Source organism: Ruditapes philippinarum, unplaced genomic scaffold, assembly GCF_026571515.1.
Source record: "Ruditapes philippinarum isolate M1 unplaced genomic scaffold, ASM2657151v2 ctg3600_1_1_1_1, whole genome shotgun sequence".
In the NCBI taxonomy this organism is placed as follows: domain Eukaryota; kingdom Metazoa; phylum Mollusca; class Bivalvia; order Venerida; family Veneridae; genus Ruditapes; species Ruditapes philippinarum.
The window spans coordinates 49,293-71,019 of NW_026860277.1; the positions used below are offsets into that span (position 1 = coordinate 49,293).

The window sequence follows — 21,727 nt, forward strand, 5'->3', positions numbered from 1 at the left end:
GCCAAAGGTCAAGGGGGAAAATTTCTATGTACAGGCTGAAAATACAACAGAATTTTAACAGATGAAATGGACTGCCAATCTGTTATGATAACCATGAGCTTGGGAAAGAGAAACTAAATAACTGAAAACCAAAAACAGATGTGTTTTTTTTCACTTTATTTTAATCTGTACAAAACATTTCACTCGTCATCAGCCTTGGTTGCCCTTGTGAAGATCAACTGTGAACTGTGTTTTGATACAAGCTTGATCAAACCTGAAAAATACAAACATTGCAAATGTCAAAACTTCATAATACTATCACAGACCTTTTTAAAATCAACCATAACAGTAGTGATTGAATATTATAAATCATTACCACAAGAATTTTACTAGACCATGTATCACGACTGAGGCAGTGTCTATTCTAGGAGGGGGTATGGGGGGATTCACCCCTATTTTTCAGAATTCCCCCCTATTTTTTCCGAGGCAGAGGAAAAAGTTTACATAGAGAAAGGAAAAGTATCAACAAATGTAATAAATTCTCACTTTTTGATAAAAATCCCCCCTGTTTTTCGAATCCTAGAATAGACACTGCAGAGGGTACACTAAATGAAGCTGATCAGTTTACAACTCAGATTGCAGTGTTCCCACTTCTATTTTTCATTGAGAGTATTTTTACCCCTTACCTTTGAAAATTGGGGGTAAAATAAAAATTCAGGGGGTACATAAATTTGTACAATAATATTCACTCCACACCCCCCACCCCCCCCCCCTTAGGTAAAATTCATTGTGACCAACACATACTAGCATATATCCCCATCTCAATTAATGTAACTATTATTTAAGTTATTTTAATTTATAAACAGCATATAAATTGTTACACCACACCTTTGAACAAAACAAAGCTTCCTTTTTGGTGATGTTTTTATTTAACAAAATCGGCATCGCGAAAATATGGGACAAATGAAAATTTGTCCGTTTTTCTGCAGAAACATTCACAATTCCAGTTGCTGCTGATTACAATTATATTAGAATTAATATTTTTTTAATATTTCAAGATTGTTTTTCATTGGCTATACTTACAGGCATCGTAAAACAAAAATTTCAAATTTGTAATTTACTGCAATAATTCCCAGAGGGGGGTCTGTAAACTTCATTGTGAATTGGGAGATTTTCTCACATTTCATCAATTTCAATGCTTTTTAAGTGATTTTTGTATGAGAAATTGTTCAAAAGAATAATTTTTGAATTATACATGATTAAGTTCCTGACTTTCTGTGCGTATTTTTACCCTCTTGTCTAAATTTCTGTACGTGAATTTTGGAATTTATGCGTAAAATACGCACATATGTGCGTAAATGGGAACACTGGATTGGTTATCAAGGTGTTATAACTATAAAACAATTCTCCTGCAAACATAATTTACTGAAATGTCTTAAGGAAAGAAAATGCAAACATGGCTATATAAATTCCTTCAATGCAAATCAGATTAATGCAAAATGCAACGATATAAACAAAGCAGCTGCATTTTAAAATCTCAAGGAAGTAGAGGTACTCTAAAATATGTACAACTTTTAGCATATGATGCTAACATACCTTTAGCGTTTAATTCTCGCAGACCTCTCTTGGCCAGTGATCCTCTAATCTTCAATCTTTCAGACACCACTGATGGAGTGATTAATTTATAATTGGGAACTTCTTTGTACAGTTTATCATATGTGGGCTTGTCAAACAACACCAAGTTGTTCAACTTGTCGCGGACTTTTCCCTTTGACCACTTCTGCAATACCAAACAGTTAAGTGTAAAAAACTTCATTCTATCTTACCAATTATACAATAGAAGCTATAAATTCAGCATTGTGCCTTTTTCCAGCTAAAATGGGAAATTTCAAATGTTTGAAAAACTACCAAATGCAAATGTACATTAAGCTTTATTTAAGTGTATAATCATCAAGCCTGTCACCGTTCAGGGTTTTCCACCCGAAAGTTTTAAACAACCTTGTTTTGGGCTGCATGCTGTTGGGGAATTTTTTTTTAATTGGAATCATTTAGGACTGTGAATGGGGTGTTTAATGTAATTAAGCAGAAAAGTCGGATTGCTAAAACTGAAGTTTCACGAATTTTAAAAGATTCCTATCAACAAACATTTGCTACTGCAATGACTGCATTTATTCAAATATAGCTTGAAAATGATGATATATATTGCAAGATGACTCAATAGACCTTTCAACTTTTTGCAGTAAAGATATGTAAGCAATGTCAAGTAAATCCATCTATCAATGTGTACATGTACTCGTATCATTTAATTTATATATACAATTATACATTTGGCATTTCAAACCTTTTTTTTGGCCTTTCCACCACCTTCCTTCTTCTTGGCGGGTGCAGCCTTTCCCTTAGCACCTCCTTTAGGATCTGGTTTCTTTGCTCCCTACAAAGAAATACATAGACAAGATAATATTAAATGTCTAGGCAAAGGCAAACCACATTTTTAAAAATTAGAAAATTCCCAGTCTCGCAATGAGATTGTTACCAATTAAATTAGCATTAACCCTTCCTACTTATTTAAAGAATGAAAATCTAGACATGACAAAGTTAAGTTGCACCCACAGACAGATAAAAAACTTGTTGCAATGTGTGATTGGCTGACAAATTGAAATATTTTTCTTGCAAAGAAAGTATGCATCAAATGCTCAGTGTACTGACTGGTGGTCACACATGTAATTCATATCAATGATTAAAACAGGAATTAAACATTCCTTTCAGTTCAATATTTGGCTTGAGTTTCTGGTTTTCCTTCATCAATGTGAACATCACAACGGTCTTCACTTGAATAGCTTCCAATTAAGGGGTACAATTAGGTTGTACTATCATTACTAGTCTAATATAAAATAGCTACATTTACAAATACTAAAGCTACACATTTTGTCTTGAACTTCGAAGTTGAAGAATGCAATTTTTCAGAGATAATCTTTTAACAGTTTTATAGGAATAGAATTTTGAAAACAAAGAAAACCAGACGTTAAACAGGTCTATGATTTCATGATATTTACGGACAGTCTGTAAATTTTTGGACGATCCATAATTTTACAAATTTTCTTATAGATCTGTAAATTTACAGACATTAAGTAAGAAAATAGTAGAAGTTGCATTAAAATTTAAAACCACAGGTTAAAATGAATAAGGTTTGGTATTATACGATTAAATGTAACAGTATGTTAAGATTCAGAACTGTCTGATGACTTAACAAAAAATACAAATTCATCATACAAAGACGAAACTCACCCCATTACCTTTGTAAATATAAACAATTAATAAAACAACTTGTCTGAAGCTGCGGATTTTATTGTAAAACTAAAAACAGCAAATTTCACATTTGAATATCTGTAGGTAGCAAGACACCTCACCCCCCAGACACTTCACCCCTCAAATTTTGAAGACACTTCACCCCTTAAGACACTTCACCCCCCAAAATCAGTAAGACACTTCATCCCTCATCCAATTTTTTTCTATAAAGTAAATAAAACAAGTTGGTCAACAACAAAATGCTTATATCTGTTTATATTTATTATTTTTAGTATTATTTGATTAAAAATTTTGCTTATTACCTTTATTTTTACTAAGTTTAAAGCTGATTTAGGTTAATTGGTTGTATTGCCAAATGATATATCACAGCACTTTCATCCATTAAGTGTTTATTGCATGTCACTTTGTTTATTCAACATGTTGATTAGTTGTTTATTCAACAGTTATCTCACAATTGATTAGATAATTGAATTAAAATGGTATAATTGTATGAAAATTAAATTTATTCTTAATAAATAAATTAAATAAATAAATAAAATGAATATAAATGAATATGAATGAATGAATCGGTTGCTTTATAAAATATAGTAAATATAAATTATTTATCATCATTATCAGACACAATTATCCTGCATTTAATACAAAGATCATTCATAATGTCATTTATTAAACAAATAAACAGCACCACTTATGTAAATTAAGCACAAGGTTAAAGCACAAACCATCACCAAATGAACGTAACTCAATGATTATTATATGGTAAGGATCAAACTGAATTTTTTTGCTTATTACCTTTATTTTTACTAAGTTTAAAGCTGATTTAGGTTAATTGGTTGTATTGCCAAATGATATATCACAGCACTTTCATCCATTAAGTGTTTATTGCATGTCACTTTGTTTATTCAACATGTTGATTAGTTGTTTATTCAACAGTTATCTCACAATTGATTAGATAATTGAATTAAAATGGTATAATTGTATGAAAATTAAATTTATTCTTAATAAATAAATTAAATAAATAAATAAAATGAATATAAATGAATATCAGTCTGCGAAAAATACGCAAAGCCCGAGCCCGAGTCTAGTAAAAAATCATTCGGGCTAGCTAAAAAGGCAGGGCACATAGTCCGACGGTCTTGCATTGTTTGGGAAACCGAAATGATTATAAATAGAATTTTAAACACAATGACTGGGAGGGATATAACATATTGATTTTCTTCGAGGTATTGACACGGGATTTTCCAATATACGTCGATACTATTTATAACCGCCGAGAGGGGTATAGCATATTGATTTTTTTCGGGGTATTGACACTGGTATTTCCAAAACGCCAGAGGGGTAAGCTTATTGAAATAATGCATAGACATTTTAAGCCAATCAAATACCGCGTTATTAAAATGTCAAAATGGCGCACATAGATGCATGTATTATAGAGCAAGAGCAAGATTCTGATATCAACACAGAAACAGGGCTCTCAGTAGGGTCAGAATTTCACGAGTCAAAGATTTTGGCTAAAATTTTCATGAGTCAAATAATTTTTTTCTAGTGTCATTTGACTATATACATGTATCATTTTTATGTTACAAAAAAAACTGTATTGGAGGTCATTTTTGGAGATTCCAAAGTCTAAATTGACAGAAAAAAATGCCTAATTATAAATGTCTATACCCCCACCACCTAAAAAACAAAACAAAAAACAAATAAAACAAAAACATGAATTGCTGTGAAAGAATAAAAAAAGCAGCAGCTTTTCTGATTAAATGTATAAAATATAAAAAAATATCTTTACTGGTATGCTATATCATATTAATTTTAAATACCAAAATGTACCAGGAATATTTATAAGAAATGCACAGGTACTCCAAGTATTTAAAATGAAAGACGTATTATAAACCTTCAGAAGCAATCAATAATTGACACCTCAAGTATGTAATTCTTATCAGTTGTGTAGAGCTATTTTTAGCGCTGTCAAATTGCAGCCACTGTATTGTCACGCTTCAGTGCACAGGGTATAAACAATTGCCGTGTGTAAAGCATTTATACACATCTTATACTGCCTGTTGACATTTTTTATGAGTGTGATTTGAACACATGTAGGATTTGATAGATAATTAGGGGTGGATTTAAGGTAATTATTATTGCATAGCTGAAAATCCCATGTGGAAAATTGACTCTTGAGCAGATTTTATCACGTGTCAAATATGTGCATTTCCCGATTTTCACGAGTCAAAACCCGGACCCCCGTGTCAATCGAGAGCCCTGGACAAACCTTTAGAAAGTTCTCCTCCAGAACAAGTATTTGCTGAAGAGGTATATTGCTACTTTTTGAAACATTTTTCATGAAGTTGTTAATTGTTTACTATTAAAAAAAAAAAAAAACAAGCAACCAGAATTCAGCTCTTTACCTTTACAACCCGTATTCAATTTTATACTGCAGTCTAGACTAACCATTTTTTTGTATTTTGATACTGAAATCACTTAAAACTTTAAATAATAATTATAAATTGACTGTTCCGATTTCAAAGAAAAGCTATCCATTTCACAAGTTTGCCATGTTAGCTTAGGTTTGAATTTTAATATACTTATAATATTAAAAAGTAAAACATTTGTGTTGTTTTGAAAAATTTTATTCTTATTTAATAACAATGAATTTCACTTTATTTTCCGTAATATTTTCAGCATCATAACCACGGGGAATGTTCTGACAGAGACAGCGACTCGGATTATGATTCTGGTATAGATGAAGATGAGCCTATGGAAATGAGTCAACAAGAAGTTGAAAGAAATCTATTATCTTTCAGTGTAGAATATCAGAAATAAATGTTATTCAACTGACAAAGCTTTTTATCAATTTCTTCACAATATCAGGGTTCGACACTAACTGTTTTTACCAGGGATCCCATAGGAATCCCTGAGATTTATTTCAGGGATTCCTCCTAAATTTCAGGGATTCCTCAGATCAAAATGGTAAAATATGAAGGCGAAGAATAACAAGGGAGTGCAGCAATTCGATTTTAAATTCTTTTTATTTTTGAGACTACATACAGGATATATTGCCTTGTTATGAAGTTTATGAGCCCTTTGGAAATATTGCTGTTTAAATTTTTAAAAGCATTTCAAAAAGTTAACTTTACTAGTATATATATATATATTTGGACTGCTAAGATAAATTAAAACATAATATATTTTTACATGAACATGGAAACAGAATAACATTAGGCTCACTGAACAAGAGTTCGATTTGAAATAGCTATTTTGCTAAAACCTGTTTTCTCCCTGGAGTTGATAATTGTGAACCAGTTTCTGTATCTAAATGAAGGTATAATGCAAGTGACTTGACAAGGGACTTGTGGTTTGAAATTTTGGAGTTAAGTAGGAACTGGGGAAACATTTTCCCAGATAGCCTAGGGTTCACTGAAATAGAGCCCACTTATCATCTGTAGATCTTTAAAAAATTACAGGTAAATTGATTAGGCTCCATATTCCAGAAAGGTCTGGTATGGATAACTTTTGAAAATTATTTACTTTCATGTCATTTTTAAAGAAATTCTTAATTATGATCACTTTAAAAAAATATTTGATTTCATCTTACATTTTTGTGATAATTTTTTACTTAAGCTAATAAAAATATCAAGAAAAAGTTTTGTTTGCATTACAAGTATGGTACCTTTAAATGATTTCATTTTTAAAAATAATAAGTTGCTCCAAGTCCATGACAGGATGTGCAATATCCAAATTTATTGTTCACAATTTTTATACTGAAATGTCCGATCCCTTTCCTCCCTAATTATTGATTTTTTTTAAGTTTTGACACCTGTCACATCAAAGGCACTCACCGCATACAGCAGTCATGTAGTTCACAACACTGATTGGCTCAAAGCACTGTCAGATGAAATATACGTCATTTGCTGTATATTTCGTCATTTGCTGTATGTTTCACCTAAAGATTTTTCTATTTCTTGTCGGTAAATAATGCGTGACCTTGATTGACCTTAGACTTTAGTTAGACAATGTTTTTTTTAGCATTGAAGGCTTTGAGTTTCAAAAAGGATTTTAAACTTAAAAGTATGGATTCTTTTTATTTTGTTTATTAATTATACTTTTGCTGTAGTCTACTGAAAGGTGAAAAAAATACACCAGTTATCTTTTTTTCACAATTTTGATGAAAATTTACAATGATCACAAGTGCCGAATTTTGGCAATAAAAAAACCAAACAACAAACACTGGATAACTTTGTAGCTACCGACGGCATTGCCGATCAACACAAATTAGAAGTACACATCGCTTGTGTAATAATTATACGATAATTACATTTCTTTTTTGAATTTTCACAACTCTATTTTATGAAGTCAATGCATAATATAAAATTATTCAAGAATGTTTCTTTAGCCAAAACATTTTTTTCATTATATATCGCAAATGAGTTGATAGCAGTCACTGCACATAGAAAAAATAGCATACATAATTCAAGAGTGTAGATTTTACCGGCGGGGTTTTTCCACTTTTCTTGTATATTTGTGATATTAATTCAGAAAATTTCAAAAATTTACACAGCAATTTTTCAGGGATCCAAACGGAATCCCCAGCTAGGAATCACAGAGATTCCTCCCGACTTTTTGGGATCCTCGGAATCCCGGGACCCCGTTAATGTCGAACCCTGAATATATATAAATTTGAAAACCTGGCCAAATTATGAAAAATTTTGTATGAATTTTCGGGCTACCTAAAATTTGTTCCGGCTATGTGATATTTTAATGGACCAAGCCCGAATGTCTTTGTCCATAAAAAGTTTTTCGTGCAGACTGGAATATGAATGAATGAATCGGTTGCTTTATAAAATATAGTAAATATAAATTATTTATCATCATTATCAGACACAATTATCCTGCATTTAATACAAAGATCATTCATAATGTCATTTATTAATCAAATAAACAGCACCACTTATGTAAATTAAGCACAAGGTTAAAGCACAAACCATCACCAAATGAACGTAACTCAATGATTATTATATGGTAAGGATCAAACTGAAAACAAACTTAAGTACCAAAACTTAAAGAATTAAATCAACTCAAAATTTATTAGACAATGGGTTAAAACAATAAACATACTCAATCACTATTGAATGTATTTAACATAATCTACATAAATAATTGGCATAATTGTTAAACACAAAATAAAAAAATGAGGGGTGAAGTGTCTCAATCAAATTTCTTAAAATGAGGGGTGAACTGTCTGAGGGGTGAAGTGTCTGCAAAAAAGGGCCTAGGGTGAAGTGTCTGGGGGGTGAAGTGTCTGTAAGCCTATCTGTAAATTTATGGATTGAAAAATCTTTAAATTTTTAGACTGTCTATAAATTTACGGACAGTCCATAAATATCATGAAATCCTAGACGTATTAAACCTAAAGAATTATTTAGACCGGAAAACAAGCGCTGCGACTATGACGGTCAATATATATCTGCAGAATTTTCTCCAGAACAGAACCGCATGGTCAGACACGCGAAAACTAATGGCATCACGGTGATTCAACGTGAGCCAGTTGTATGTCAGTTTAGGGAAAAAATCGGCATCTGAAAGTGTTGACTGAACATTACAATTGCATAGAATGGGACAATGTCTTAAATTCAACTCGTTAACTAAGTGAATTTAACTTTTTAGTCACATACCATGTTGCTTTCGGGAGTCCCACGTGAAAAAGAGGCTGTTTACCCACAATTCCCGTTGATATTGCTTAATCATTGAAAAAAAATTGTGATTTTATTACGATTAAAAAGTTACAAATGGGAATTAAAGTAGTAAGAAAGATGAAATAATTGCTAAGACATTTTGTAAATATACTTTGTAACGTGAATTTAATTTAAAAACTTAAATGAATTATACAATATTTGAGTATTTTTTTATGTTTAAGCGATCGTCGCAATGCTCTGCGCAGAGAAGTGGAAAACGGATTTGGTGACTTTTACTTTCACTTTTAATTTTGTAGTTATTCTGTTTAAACATCTAAAATAACAAAATCCACAGCTTTTTAATTTGAAAATTATGTAGTGAAATTTAAATGCACAATTTATAATAGCAAGAAATGAAGGATATCATATGAACCTCAATATTTTTTCTTAGCTTCCACTCTTGAACCACCAATGTATATCTCATGGCCAAGTGATTTTTTATATATTATTTTGACTTGGTCACTTAAACATGACTGTTGAACAATCAAGTTTAAATAGTGTAAGTTTCAATAGTGTAAGAAAAACATAAAGTCGAACTTTGTTCGCTTGAACTCGGAGGGCCTGTTTTGTTGGGGAGAACGGTAGTTCGAGCCACGGATTTATATTACAAATATAAATCCGTGTTCGAGCCAACCAAGGTTGGACTATTACCACATGGGACATAGACCTCAAGGTTTCCCAGCTTACATCAGTCAAGTGATAAATACCTCAATAGAATTGTTTGTTAGTACATCAGTTTGTCTAATATGTCATTTCTTTTTAAATATTTAAATATTATCTTAGTGTTTTCAAATGAATATTAATTTTATACTGTGTCAATCTATATTCATGCATATTGTAATTGGTTGAGTTCAATTGGGCAACCATTTTCACAACTTGTTGAACAATTTTCAAAACATATTTATATGTTTATTATGGGATAAATAATAAATTTTAATTTAAACAATGAATTTATAAAATACACAAAAAAAACAACATTTTACAGCAGCATCTATTTGTAGTCATTTACTATATTAAACACATGTACATATGATTCTAGAAATGGTAACACTGTTGCTATTTAGGTACATGCACCACAGCTGTAATAAAAGCCGTCCGTGTAAACATCATTTATATATTGACTTTTGCATATTTCACAAGTTATTTTCTTTTTATATTTACTAAAGATGGCAAATAAACAATATTATCATAACAAAGAAATTGGTTACAACAACTCTAATTTTGTATCAATTAACCTTAATTGCCTTTATCATGATCACGAGGTGTTAAAAACATATGTCGCCGACTGTCACTTATTTAGAACATGTCAACCAGCAACATTTTGTCTTTTTGTGTTCGACAGAAAAGGTGTGATTTTCGCCATATTTCTGCCAGAGGGGCCAGAGCTCAGGTTGGAGAGATCGAGCGATTGGTTTTTGAGCCATCCAAGGTAGAACAATTTATATTAAATAGGAATTTTGCCAGGACTTCGCCATGAGTTCGAGTGAAGGGAGGTTTTGGGGTGATTTTTTTACATGAAATAGAGATTTTTCCAACTTTAGATGAGAATATTATTTGGTAAAAACAGCCAATATTTGTTTTCTTGGTGACAATGTTAAGAATATTAATGAATATGCTAATATAGGTGAAAGGTAAAGACGAGAATGGCAGACACATTTCAAGACATCTGTTGGGGTGTGATAAGAGGCTTTCAGGATGCAGTGTTAGGATCAATGAAGATATTTAAATTAGATTCTGAACAAGTGGAGGGAAAGGAACAGCAACAAAAGTTAACCACACTAGCTAGACGTAGAGCTGAAAAACAGAAACAAACTAATAAAACGGAAAAGAAGGAAAGGTAATATTTTACCCCGAACCTGCTGTTACTGAAAGCAATTCAAATAAGCCATCAGTGTAGAGCCAGACAAATTAGCCTTCACCTCCATGACGTCTGACCAGGCTTTATAACGTATTGTTTCTATTTAATGTCCCAGGGGCTTGCTTTTTCTTTAAAAAAAAAAATGGCAAATTAGAACTTTAAAAATGTACTTTAAAACATGATTATTAAAGATCTTGTAACTCATTTTTTATGGTTTTATATCATAAATAGAATGCTCAAAGGAAGATTTATTAATATTGTAAGTTCCAGAAAGCAATTAATATTTGTAAAAATATTACCGAATTTACATTTCATGGAAATAAAGGGAGGTAATTAGAAATCTTTTTTTGATAAAGTCTAAGCCAAATTTTTTAATAAGAAATGAATGCATATATTTTATTGATTACAGTACATACTTAACATATTCTTTGATGTTTGGAAACTGTTTTAGAAGAATAATTATAGTATACATATATAAATTTTCTAACATCCTTAACATGCAGGATCTATTCAATTCAATTATAAGAATCATTATTCATTATTATGATTTTATAATATATAATGCAGGATTATTTTTTAATGAGTATTTTTACATTATTGACATGTCATTAATTGTTATTTTTTAAATAAAAATATTTAGATTTTTTGGATTGCTGTTTCATTATAAATGGGTAAATGGGTTGAAAATCTATAATGTAAGATTTTTTTTCATCCTCACAATTTTGTTGGTGGGAATAACCTTTTTTTTTTTTTTTTTAGTTTTTAACATATTCATTTCCATTTCAGTGAACCAAAAGTAACACATAGGATATTTCAGTGTTGTGCTTGGAATGGTGGTGTTTTCTGGGTATACATTAGTTACCATGCATATTGTTTTATAAAAACTTTGATAAATTACATGTTAAAAGAATGAATTGATTGACTTTAACTCAACACTAAGAGATTATACTTATGTGTTTCCAATTAACCTGCCTATACCCTATCATAGGCTATGCTTGACACAGATCTTTTATATATAGTCACATGATTTTGATAAGATTTCACTTTATTTCTAAAGTAGAATAATATCTCGGCTTCATGAAATATATATTGAGTTGGCTATAGAGGTCATATGGCATCTGTGGAGGAAGATATAAGTTGCCCTGAAGTGGGTTGTTTCTGGAAGGAGGGGGCTCCATAGTAGAATCACTAATCTTCAATAAGCTAGCTATGTAGCTTCAGTCCATGAAAGACTTGGATGCCCTTGGCAGGATTCCAACCCACTCTCACTGACATGAGCCTTGAGGGGCAAGTGATTTACAGTTTGCAAAGTATTTCAGACATAGTAACTCTCTATAAGATATGATTTTGTCATGTTGGTATTATTGTTGTAATAAGTAAGAATTATGACATCACCAATGACATCATAGATGTATAATTCTTTTCTGTTGTCTTAAAAATGTCTTCTTTTTTATAGATGAGCATATTGCTGTTTAACTATGTGTTACTGCCTGGCCTGCATCAGATGACTTCACTTATATCAGGTATTTTTTTATTTATTTACAATTGATAGATTTATCAAAATGAAATAGACAATATTTATGTCTGTAAACTGCAGTAAAATGAGACTAACTGAGTTTTTGTATGATAATTTTGTTGTGGAATTTAGTAAGAATTTAATGAATTGCATCTTATTTTACATTTTCGGTTCAGTTGAACAAATTAAGAAAAAACAAGGTATCTCTTGCCCAATAAACTGTAAATGAAGTGATTATAAGTAGGCTTACTACTAGCAATACTTAATATATTCTTTACATTATCTTTGATGACATTAGTTGGGCATATAATGTGTTAGAATGAGGAATTGTATGTGTATAGCAGTTTTATGCCATGGATATAATGAGAGGCTGTTTTTCATTTAGCGTCATAAATTCCATGGAATGTGGTTAAGATTTTTGACGCAATTATATTCACTTTACCACTATGGGTTCAAAAAGACAGCAGGAATGCAGAATTATAACATGTAAATAAACTGTTCAACTAAGCTTTAGAATGGTCAGTGGTTCTACTAATAGGTGAAGTATTGCATGAAGTCTTCCTCTACCAGTAAAGCTGAAAAATTGTTATAGACTGGTAACCATGCTACTGTTAATCATTTGAACCCCACCACGACAAAACCAACATAGTGCATTTCCAACCAGCATGGACATCAGGATCCATGCTGTTCGCTTGTAAAACCTATAACAAATAGAGAAAATGATAGTGGACAGCATGGATCCTGATCTGGATCCATGCTGGTGGCAAACACATTTTGTTGGTTTTGTCATGGGGTGGCTGACATTTGATGAAAAATATACCAAAAATCATCGTCTGAAACATTTAACAGCCATTGGATTTTTCACCGATATCCATTGGATAAGTGGTGTGTCAAAGACAGCTTTTTCATTGGTTGCCTTATGATTTCATGAGGCGATTAAAACCAATCAAAGTGCTCGTTCTATACGACGTTTGGTGAAAGGTTAATTCTAGTAAAAATATTACTATTGTGGTCTCTGCTTTTGGAATAATTTATTTGGGGATAGCTTTGCCTTTTGTATTGGCAAGACACTGGGAACAGGTTTACATCATGGGCTCTGCTATTTTGTTTGTGATAGTTGTTTATCTTTGCTGTCCAGAATATAAATTTTGCTAAACAAGATTTCATTGGTCTATACTTTATGAATCTGTTGCTGTATATCAACACATTTTGATTCATTTTACCCACTGTTGATTACATGTTATGTTACATGTTAATCAATCGTGGGTATTCTACAATAACCAGATTTAACATGGCAATATACATGTTCATACTTGTAGCATGATGTATTTAAATAAGATATTTTCAAAATGTTTTCTTATATATTACACAGATCTATATATTTGCAGAATTCTATGAGGAGGGTAATAAATCTGTTGAATGATTCTAGAATTTCTATAGTAGACATAGAATGTATAATTGTAATACATGTATATTATTGTATACGTCAGGTTCAACAGAAACTGGTCTGATCTGGTCATGGATGGGACCTATGTTAACATGGACATTCAGCGCCCTCTGGATTCTACCTCTGTTTGTCCTCAGTAAAATTGTCAACTGTTTCTGGTTTGCAGTAAGTTTATCATTTCTCTGAATACATGTTTACACATAAGTTGATTTAATACCAGCCATTTCTTTGATCTTTTCCTTGGAAGTTGTAAAATTTTATTTTCTACCTTTTCCCATAAAAGATTTTATCTTACACCTTGTAAAAATGTTACCAATAAGCTTCCAGCATTTGTTGCTGATATTTGAACACCATCTGATGTTCAAATATAATTGGATTCAATTTTATCAATTTAGCCTTGTTTTCATTTCCTAAGTCCAAATTATCTGTATCTAATGCATATTTAACTCTTTCTAGCCTCGTTTTTAATTTCTGAGTGCAAATAATACATTTTAGAGTTAAAAAAATTCATATCAAATCAATATTGTACCTGAAGTACATGTAACTTTTATCTTCAATTTAACACAAAAACACTGTTGTTTTTTAGTGATATTTGTCTGATGTTTTACTAGAAACAAATGCCTGAGCATGTGTGTGCATATTTCTTAGCCTATTTATATTTTAGACACAGAAATAGTTGTTTTTAATTTGTGTCTTTTAAAAAACATTTTCTTAAAACAATGAATCTGAATAGGTGCCTGTATTAATGTCCATGTGTAGCATTTTATATTATGCAACCATTTTGGGGGGTTGGGGTGCATATAGATTTACCTGTGTCCATCTGTCATGCAGTCAGTCCATAGGCTGACAAAACAGTGGAATATGTAGGGAATTTGTATTGTATAATGATTTGGTTTATTGCTTTTTTATTGCTTGAATTGAAATTTCTCAAGTTTTAACTGTTATATTTTTCTCACTGTTTAATTTGTTTTATCTTGTGACAGGACATAGCAGATGCTGCCTATAGGAAGGTAAGAGGCCGTCCACAGTTACCCAACATCAGTATTTTCATAGCAGATATGATGTTTAGTCTCGTGATACAGATATTCTTCCTTCTACAGGTATGTGTTGGTATGAACTGGTAACAATAACAACTCATCATCCAATTTAAAGGTTATTTATGAAGTTTTTTCAAGTTCACCTTTTTAAAAAATTGATCAATATTTGAAATACATTGATACATGTTGTTAATATAATTAAAATATCGTGTATACACATATTTATTCCATACCATTACTAAGAAAAGTAAATTTGTCAGTTCTAACAGAGACTTGAGCGGTATTTTTTCCTAATTTCTTTGTTTCCATGTGTCTGGAAAAAAAACCCTGAAGCTTGCTAGGAATGGGCATTTACATGTATATAGCATTAATAACTTATTCAAAAATTATTCCCTAAATATTCAAAGATTCTAAGTATATTAGTGATTAGATTGAAATCTAGTACTGTGTAAATAGGTTTTTCAATTATGTAGTCATAGCCAATTTGTTTCTCAAAGTAATTAGTACGGATTCTGTCAGGGCAGCTTGCATGTCTGTGCCTAACAGTTTGGCCCTATACTGTTAGTAGTTCAACTTTTGTATTTTTATACAAAATACACAAGTTCTTTTTTGACCCCTGATGTTGCTTTGAAGTTTGTAACACCCAAGGTTAGTTAAAATTATCTTTCCTGTTTTGGCGCCATATGACCTAGACTTAGTTAGTATGCCTTAAAAACCAAAAAACAAACACAAATCCTTCCAAATTGTAAACATCATAGTTGACAAAGAAGATACATGTTTGTATGTTGTTGTTTGTTTCAGGGGACAGCGGCCAGTTTTTTACCGTTGCCAGCTGTAGGTCAAGTGATAAGTGTTCTTCACATGAGTTTACTGTATTCACTGTACTCGTTCGAGTATAAATGGATAAATATGGGTGAGCTTTTATACATAGTGTGATAGACAGACAACTTTTAAAATATTTACAAATATTTTGAAATAAGATTCTTAAGCTGTGACAATTACGCTAATTTGAAAATTATTGTTCCGGTGGTAAAAGTTCATGACAATGTTTGCCCTTTTCGCAAGTTCATAAAAAAATCACGGAAGTGTAAACCTGCGAAAAATTACATCAGCTTAAGTTCCTTTGACGTTTGGTAATGAGACAAATATTTGATACCATTGAATTATTGATACATCTGACAGACATCACCTGTATCTGACAAGGCATGTACCGTACTCAAACATTATTCTTTGTACTTAACTTGATTTGCATTGTGATAATTATAAAGAGGTCAAAAACAAGTATCAGTTGACTTTTCAATGATCAGACTTTTGGTTTTCCTATGAATTAAAAGATACGATACAGGTAAAGTTCAGGGGGCATCCCTTGTCTTCAAACCACTTGCACCTCACAGCTATGGGTTTGAATCTCATCAAGGATTGGCTTCTTTCCTGTGCAGAAGCTATCCAGCAAGCTCTCAGAATGTTGGTGGTTCTACTCTACTCAGGTGCCTTAAGGTCTTCCACCAGTAAAGCTGGAGAATTGCCTATACTGTGTTAGTGTGAAGTAAAACCCAACTTAAAAAAAGCAGACTAAAGTCGTCTGCTATGAATATACGTCATACAAGATCATACAAGAAAGCACACCTGGTAGCATTTAGTTGAATGAATGAGATCAGTATATTAAATAGATAGTCAGCCTGGGTGACAAGATCATGTATGATAAATGATTTAGTGTAATATTTTCCACTTGTAGGATGGGAATTACATAAAAGACTGTCTCATATAGAGCTAAGCTGGCCGTATTTCTTTGGGTTTGGATTGCCAATGGCGGTGCTGACAGCTTTACCATCTTCTCTTGTTGTCAGGTACATAAAATATTGTTAATTGATTAACTTTTACTATGCAAAATATCTTAAAGGGACTTGCCTATCTGTCAATCTCGACTTTCTATTTTAACATTTTTATTTAAAATTGTAAAATATTTACACTGTGTGTTTATCTTGGTTATATTTCAGTGTTTATCTTGTTATATTTCAACGGCTGTGTGTTTTCTATATTGTTCCCAGTGTTTATCTTGTTATATTTCAGCGGCTGTGTGTTTTCTATATTGTTTCCAGTGTTTATCTTGTTATATTTCAGCGGCTGTGTGTTTTCTATATTGTTTCCAGTGTTTATCTTGTTATATTTCAGTGTTTATCTTGTTATATTTCAGTGGCTGTGTGTTTTCTATATTGTTTCCAGTGTTTATCTTGTTATATTTCAGCGGCTGTGTGTTTTCTATATTGTTCCCAGTGTTTATCATCAGTGCCAATGAAGCTCAAGATGCTCAACAACAATTGTAAGATTTTAACTTTTTCCTTTTGAAATATAATTAAATTTAATTAATCATTGAAACATTTATCATAAGAGCAATAGCCCCTCTGTATCCTTTTAATATTATTTTTATGATTTAATAACTGAACTAAGTTTGTATAGAACATATTTAAAAATCCGGAAAAAGGGAGGTCCCTCCAGAGCGGTGACAGCAATTGTTAAATGGTGATAATTGTAGACTCAGTTTGATCGAGTCTGTTCATGAGAGATAACAAATGGTGTAATCTCTCTCATCCTAGCACCCAGCTTAGGTTGTCTACTTTTGAGTTAGGTAATAAAAAAAGGAAGAAATGATCAGTTTTTTTCCCAGCGTTTTTTTGTGTGGGTTTTTAGTCACAGCAAGACTGTTCAAGTCAAAAAGGCGACTTTCCAGTTTTACTGTTTCTTGAATGCCTTAGGTGTCCGTCTGTGTATTATTTCAGGCACATGTTGGCTTTTATTAAGCAGCCTTTTCTTAAGCTACCTTACCTTCCTTAGCTACATGAATAGTTTCAATGCATGAAAGAATCAAAAGTCCATGTTGGGATGCAAACCCTCTGTGAGGAGATGATAGTGAATTTTAAGTCAACTGACTTAACTTTCGGCAGTAGAGGCTTTTTGTAAGTGTTTACCTGCACCATGCAACTGATGATGTATTTGAGATTTTTACTTAATTTGTATTTAAATTACTTTCTTGTTGTTAAATTTAATTGTGTTTATTTCTCTTTTTTTGTCTCCAGCATGATTCCATTGAGATTGTTCGCCCCTGTAGTATCGTTGACTAACACACTGTTTCATATTACCACCAAGGGCAGTGAATCCACCTCCACTCCTGCCAACAGACCGATGACGACGCGTCAGTCTCGCACACAGGAGAACGTTACGTTCAGATGACACCAGTAATTATTGGCGGCCATTTTAATGCAATATACATTATAAATTATTCCAAATATGTTGTTAACATGTTGAGTATTGTGTGTATTAAGTATGAGGATCACACATCAAGATATGTCAAAACTCTAGAGTGGTATGGTGATTTGTTGATACTAACAGCTAATGAGTCTAAATACTTTTATTTGCTCACCTGAATTTCAAATAAGGCACTCAAAATTAACAGAGTTTCCTTGTCAGAAAGTATGAATTGCAATTTATATTGAATTGTGTTTTAACATGTTATTTTTGTATGAATTTGTAAAAGGCTCATTATACCTCATTAATGCTATCACTTTTTATTTCTCAAAAACTTTTTATTTTTGTTATCTTGTTACAGTTTTCAAAAAATACAGAATACATGAAATATCTTTAGCTTCTTTTGCTCTTTTTGGCAATTAGTGAATTAGTATTTTGTATGGAAGTCAAAGTACTAATTTGTATACATTTTGCTACCTTTACGACACATAACTGCACATTAAGCGCTACTTTTTTAGTTACGGTATTACAGATCTATTATGCTCTTATTCCATTGTTAGGACATTATTAAACACATGTTTGACATTTGTAAATTTCTTGAATTTAAAGATATGGATTTCTGAAGCATAATATGCGTTTCATTTTTCGTTTTTATGTTATTGATATCCAAGCAATTCATATTTTCTATACTTAGGATCAAATAGGTCCCAAATGACTCATTAAGTTATGTTACCTGTTTAATCCTAAAATCCAATTTTAGCACCTGCTTCAATGTACAACTATTTTTGAAATTGTTGCCATAGTTATGTGTGATATAAAATGCATGCAAAAAATAATTGTGGACCTGTTATGAGTTAGTCTGGTGAAAATCTAAACAATGTAGTAGAATTTTACTAAATATGCTTTTATGTGTTAGTTTATATTTTGAGTTATCTTAAAGGGACTCGACTGAGGTTGTTTGTCATGATGGGACTGGATATGATTTTTACAGATTTTTTTACAGTAACTTGTATGCAAAATTTCAGATCTTTGGCTCACTCTGTTTTTCCAGAATGATTATTCTAATTATGAAAAATGACACAAAATTGAAAACGCTTAAAACTCAATTCGACCAAAGAATAGCACAAAAATGTAATTTTCAATTAATTTTCTGAGTATTTTCCTTAATTATCTTTAGCATATTTTTCTGTTTAAGTGCCCTAGCTGATCTATGTAAGAAATTCAAATTTTGTTTTTAGACTTTTGGACCTCAGTGGAGTTCCTTTAAAATTGACTCTTTACTTTTTTCAAATTGTTTTGGTGATTTATATTATTATTCCTGAATTTTATCCGATGTAAATTCATTTTTGGTTGCATATCAGCAATTTTTAACACATAACATATACTGTCTATAAGTGTTTTATGTCCGATATTATCAATGTAAGTTTCTTATAGCTATGAAAATAGCATAAGGATCATATTTTTGGGGTTTTTTTTGTCTATCACAAAGCCAAGGGTATTCATCCGGCAGTAAAATAGCCTAAATAAGGAAGAGAAACTAAACTTTGAGAAAAATGAACTAAAATTTTCAGAAAAGTATAAATATTCTCGAGTGATGATTTACTTGTTGACTTTGTGGTATTAACTGCAAAATCAGTCATTATACATTTTTTTCTTAAAATCTTAGCACATGAAGTTAGATTTTCTTGAAATATACATGTATTTAAGCTTATCTGGAGGCATGCAGTTTTAATGTATAACAATTTTCCATGACAATCAAGTTAGTTCATTATGGAAACATTATGATATATCAAAAAGAGCTACATCCATGAATGTAATTATACACACATCAATGTAGTGTAATAACATATCCAAACATTTTAAAACCTGAGCAAAATTAATACAACTAAACCTATAGGGAATGGGATGGTTATAGCCATTATGTAGGTACCTGCTTAACTTACGTTACAGTATACAGTAACTAGTAATTTTATTATTTGTTCTGTGGCAGAACATTTGTTTTATTGGTTAAAGATAAATATGGAATGTAAGATAAATTTTGATAACATATTGCATATCTATTATAGTATACTAACAATTAAAAAAACTATTCCTGGACGATATAAACAATGTTAATGTATTCAGCTCTTGTATGTTTCTTTTCTTTCTTTTAGAAAAACATGTTGAAATGTTTCTAATAGAATATTTTTGTTTGTTTGTTTGTTTTTGGGGTAATTTATGGATTGTTTTATAATTTTCTATATGTAAGAAAGCTTATGTGGATTAAGGAGTTCTCAGTTCTGATTTCATTTTCCTGACATCATCTGACCTTTAAACCTTACAATGCTATATCAAAAATATACAACATCCATTGCCACCAGTATAGATCTAAGCCAGTCTACACATCTTTGCAGTCTGATCACCCTTTTACTATCACAGACCTATTTCAAACTTTCAACCTGACATCCCTAAAATGATAATGAAAAGTTCCAAATCTGCAAGCTGGACAAGTCCATTTAAGAAATTCAGTAGGATAATAAGAGTAAATATACAACCATTGTAACTGAATAGATCAAGATCAAACTGGAAGCAGCTCATCAAAAATCAAACTTAATACAATTGTATTGAGAAAAGTATAAATATTCACAAGAAAATTTAACACTTACAGGTTACTGTGTTAAGTTGTTAACAACACGGAAATATTGATGATTTTCCCAAAATGATGAAAATCGGGAACATTTCCCCTAGCGTAATTATCAACCAACATATCATTAAATTCTACCATTGCACAATTCGCCAATATTTCCTCCCGCCAAATATCTGAAATTTTAAATTTGCTAACTTTCCGACACAAGGAAGAATATTGTACATACATTTTTTTCCAAATTTGAAGTTTGAATCACATTGTATTTGTAGACTGTAGATGATTTTACAGTATAGATTGTAAAGTTGACGATGTTTTTAATGTAAGCCTATTTGATTCCATATGATATTTTTAACAGCTTAATTAACATTTTTTGTTTTATATGAAATAGAAAATAAAAGTGATTTGTTTTGTTTTATATATTGTATGTTTTTAATGAGATATTGTGAAATATCAGTGAGATATAAGTCATATCACACTCTAAAACTGAACGAGATATAGATTGTGGTTCCTGTTCTATACAGTACATTCTTTTTTTTGTGTGTGTGTTTAACCTTGCACATCATATGGCGACTTTCTAGCTTTATTGCTAGAGGAAGACCTCAGAAGCCCTTCTGTGCATTATTTAAGGTGTGAACGGGCACCTGAGAAGAACCACTGACATTCCCTATGCTAGCTGGATAGCTTCTTCACACAATTCATATTATTGTGTTCAAACACATATAGCTAGGACATCCATGTCTTTTAGACACATTTCTAGTTTTATAGATGTATTACTATCTCAAGGTCTGATAACTATTATTCATAAACAATTTGCTTCTATTGAAGAAACGTTGCTCAATAGATACTATTCTCCACACAACTGATTATTTTGATGAAAAGCAGTTTTTATTAGCTCGACTTTTTTTGAAAAAAAAAGTAGAGGTATTGTTATAGTCGCGGCGGCGTTGCCGGTTTAATTACTGAATTTTCTCAGGTTTGTGCATTAA

The 21,727-nt window shown here is 31.5% G+C and overlaps 2 protein-coding genes across 5 annotated transcripts; one reads left to right on the forward strand and one right to left on the reverse strand.

The window, feature by feature from the left end:
* Positions 1-141: 141 nt before the first annotated feature.
* Positions 142-9,088, reverse strand: LOC132759493 (small ribosomal subunit protein eS25-like). The gene is made up of 4 exons (XM_060751271.1): positions 8,955-9,088; positions 2,321-2,410; positions 1,576-1,759; positions 142-253 (listed from the first exon to the last, which is right to left on the reverse strand). Exons 1-4 carry the CDS (start codon positions 8,955-8,957, stop codon positions 180-182), a joined length of 351 nt encoding a protein of 116 aa, XP_060607254.1. The 5' UTR covers positions 8,958-9,088; the 3' UTR covers positions 142-179.
* Positions 9,089-9,107: 19 nt separating this feature from the next.
* Positions 9,108-21,156, forward strand: LOC132759492 (etoposide-induced protein 2.4 homolog). Of its 4 annotated transcripts, XM_060751269.1 has the most exons (11): positions 9,226-9,240; positions 10,357-10,443; positions 10,639-10,851; positions 11,659-11,719; positions 12,329-12,395; positions 13,879-14,000; positions 14,819-14,935; positions 15,674-15,785; positions 16,608-16,719; positions 17,118-17,192; positions 17,947-21,156. In XM_060751269.1, exons 3-11 carry the CDS (start codon positions 10,658-10,660, stop codon positions 18,098-18,100), a joined length of 1,014 nt encoding a protein of 337 aa, XP_060607252.1. In that variant the 5' UTR covers positions 9,226-9,240; positions 10,357-10,443; positions 10,639-10,657; the 3' UTR covers positions 18,101-21,156. The 4 variants fall into 4 exon arrangements, with proteins under 4 accessions (XP_060607250.1, XP_060607252.1, XP_060607253.1 ...); XM_060751267.1 differs by lacking the exon at positions 10,357-10,443 and having other exon boundaries at positions 9,108-9,240; XM_060751270.1 differs by lacking the exons at positions 9,226-9,240; positions 10,357-10,443 and adding an exon at positions 9,553-9,737.
* Positions 21,157-21,727: the final 571 nt, after the last annotated feature.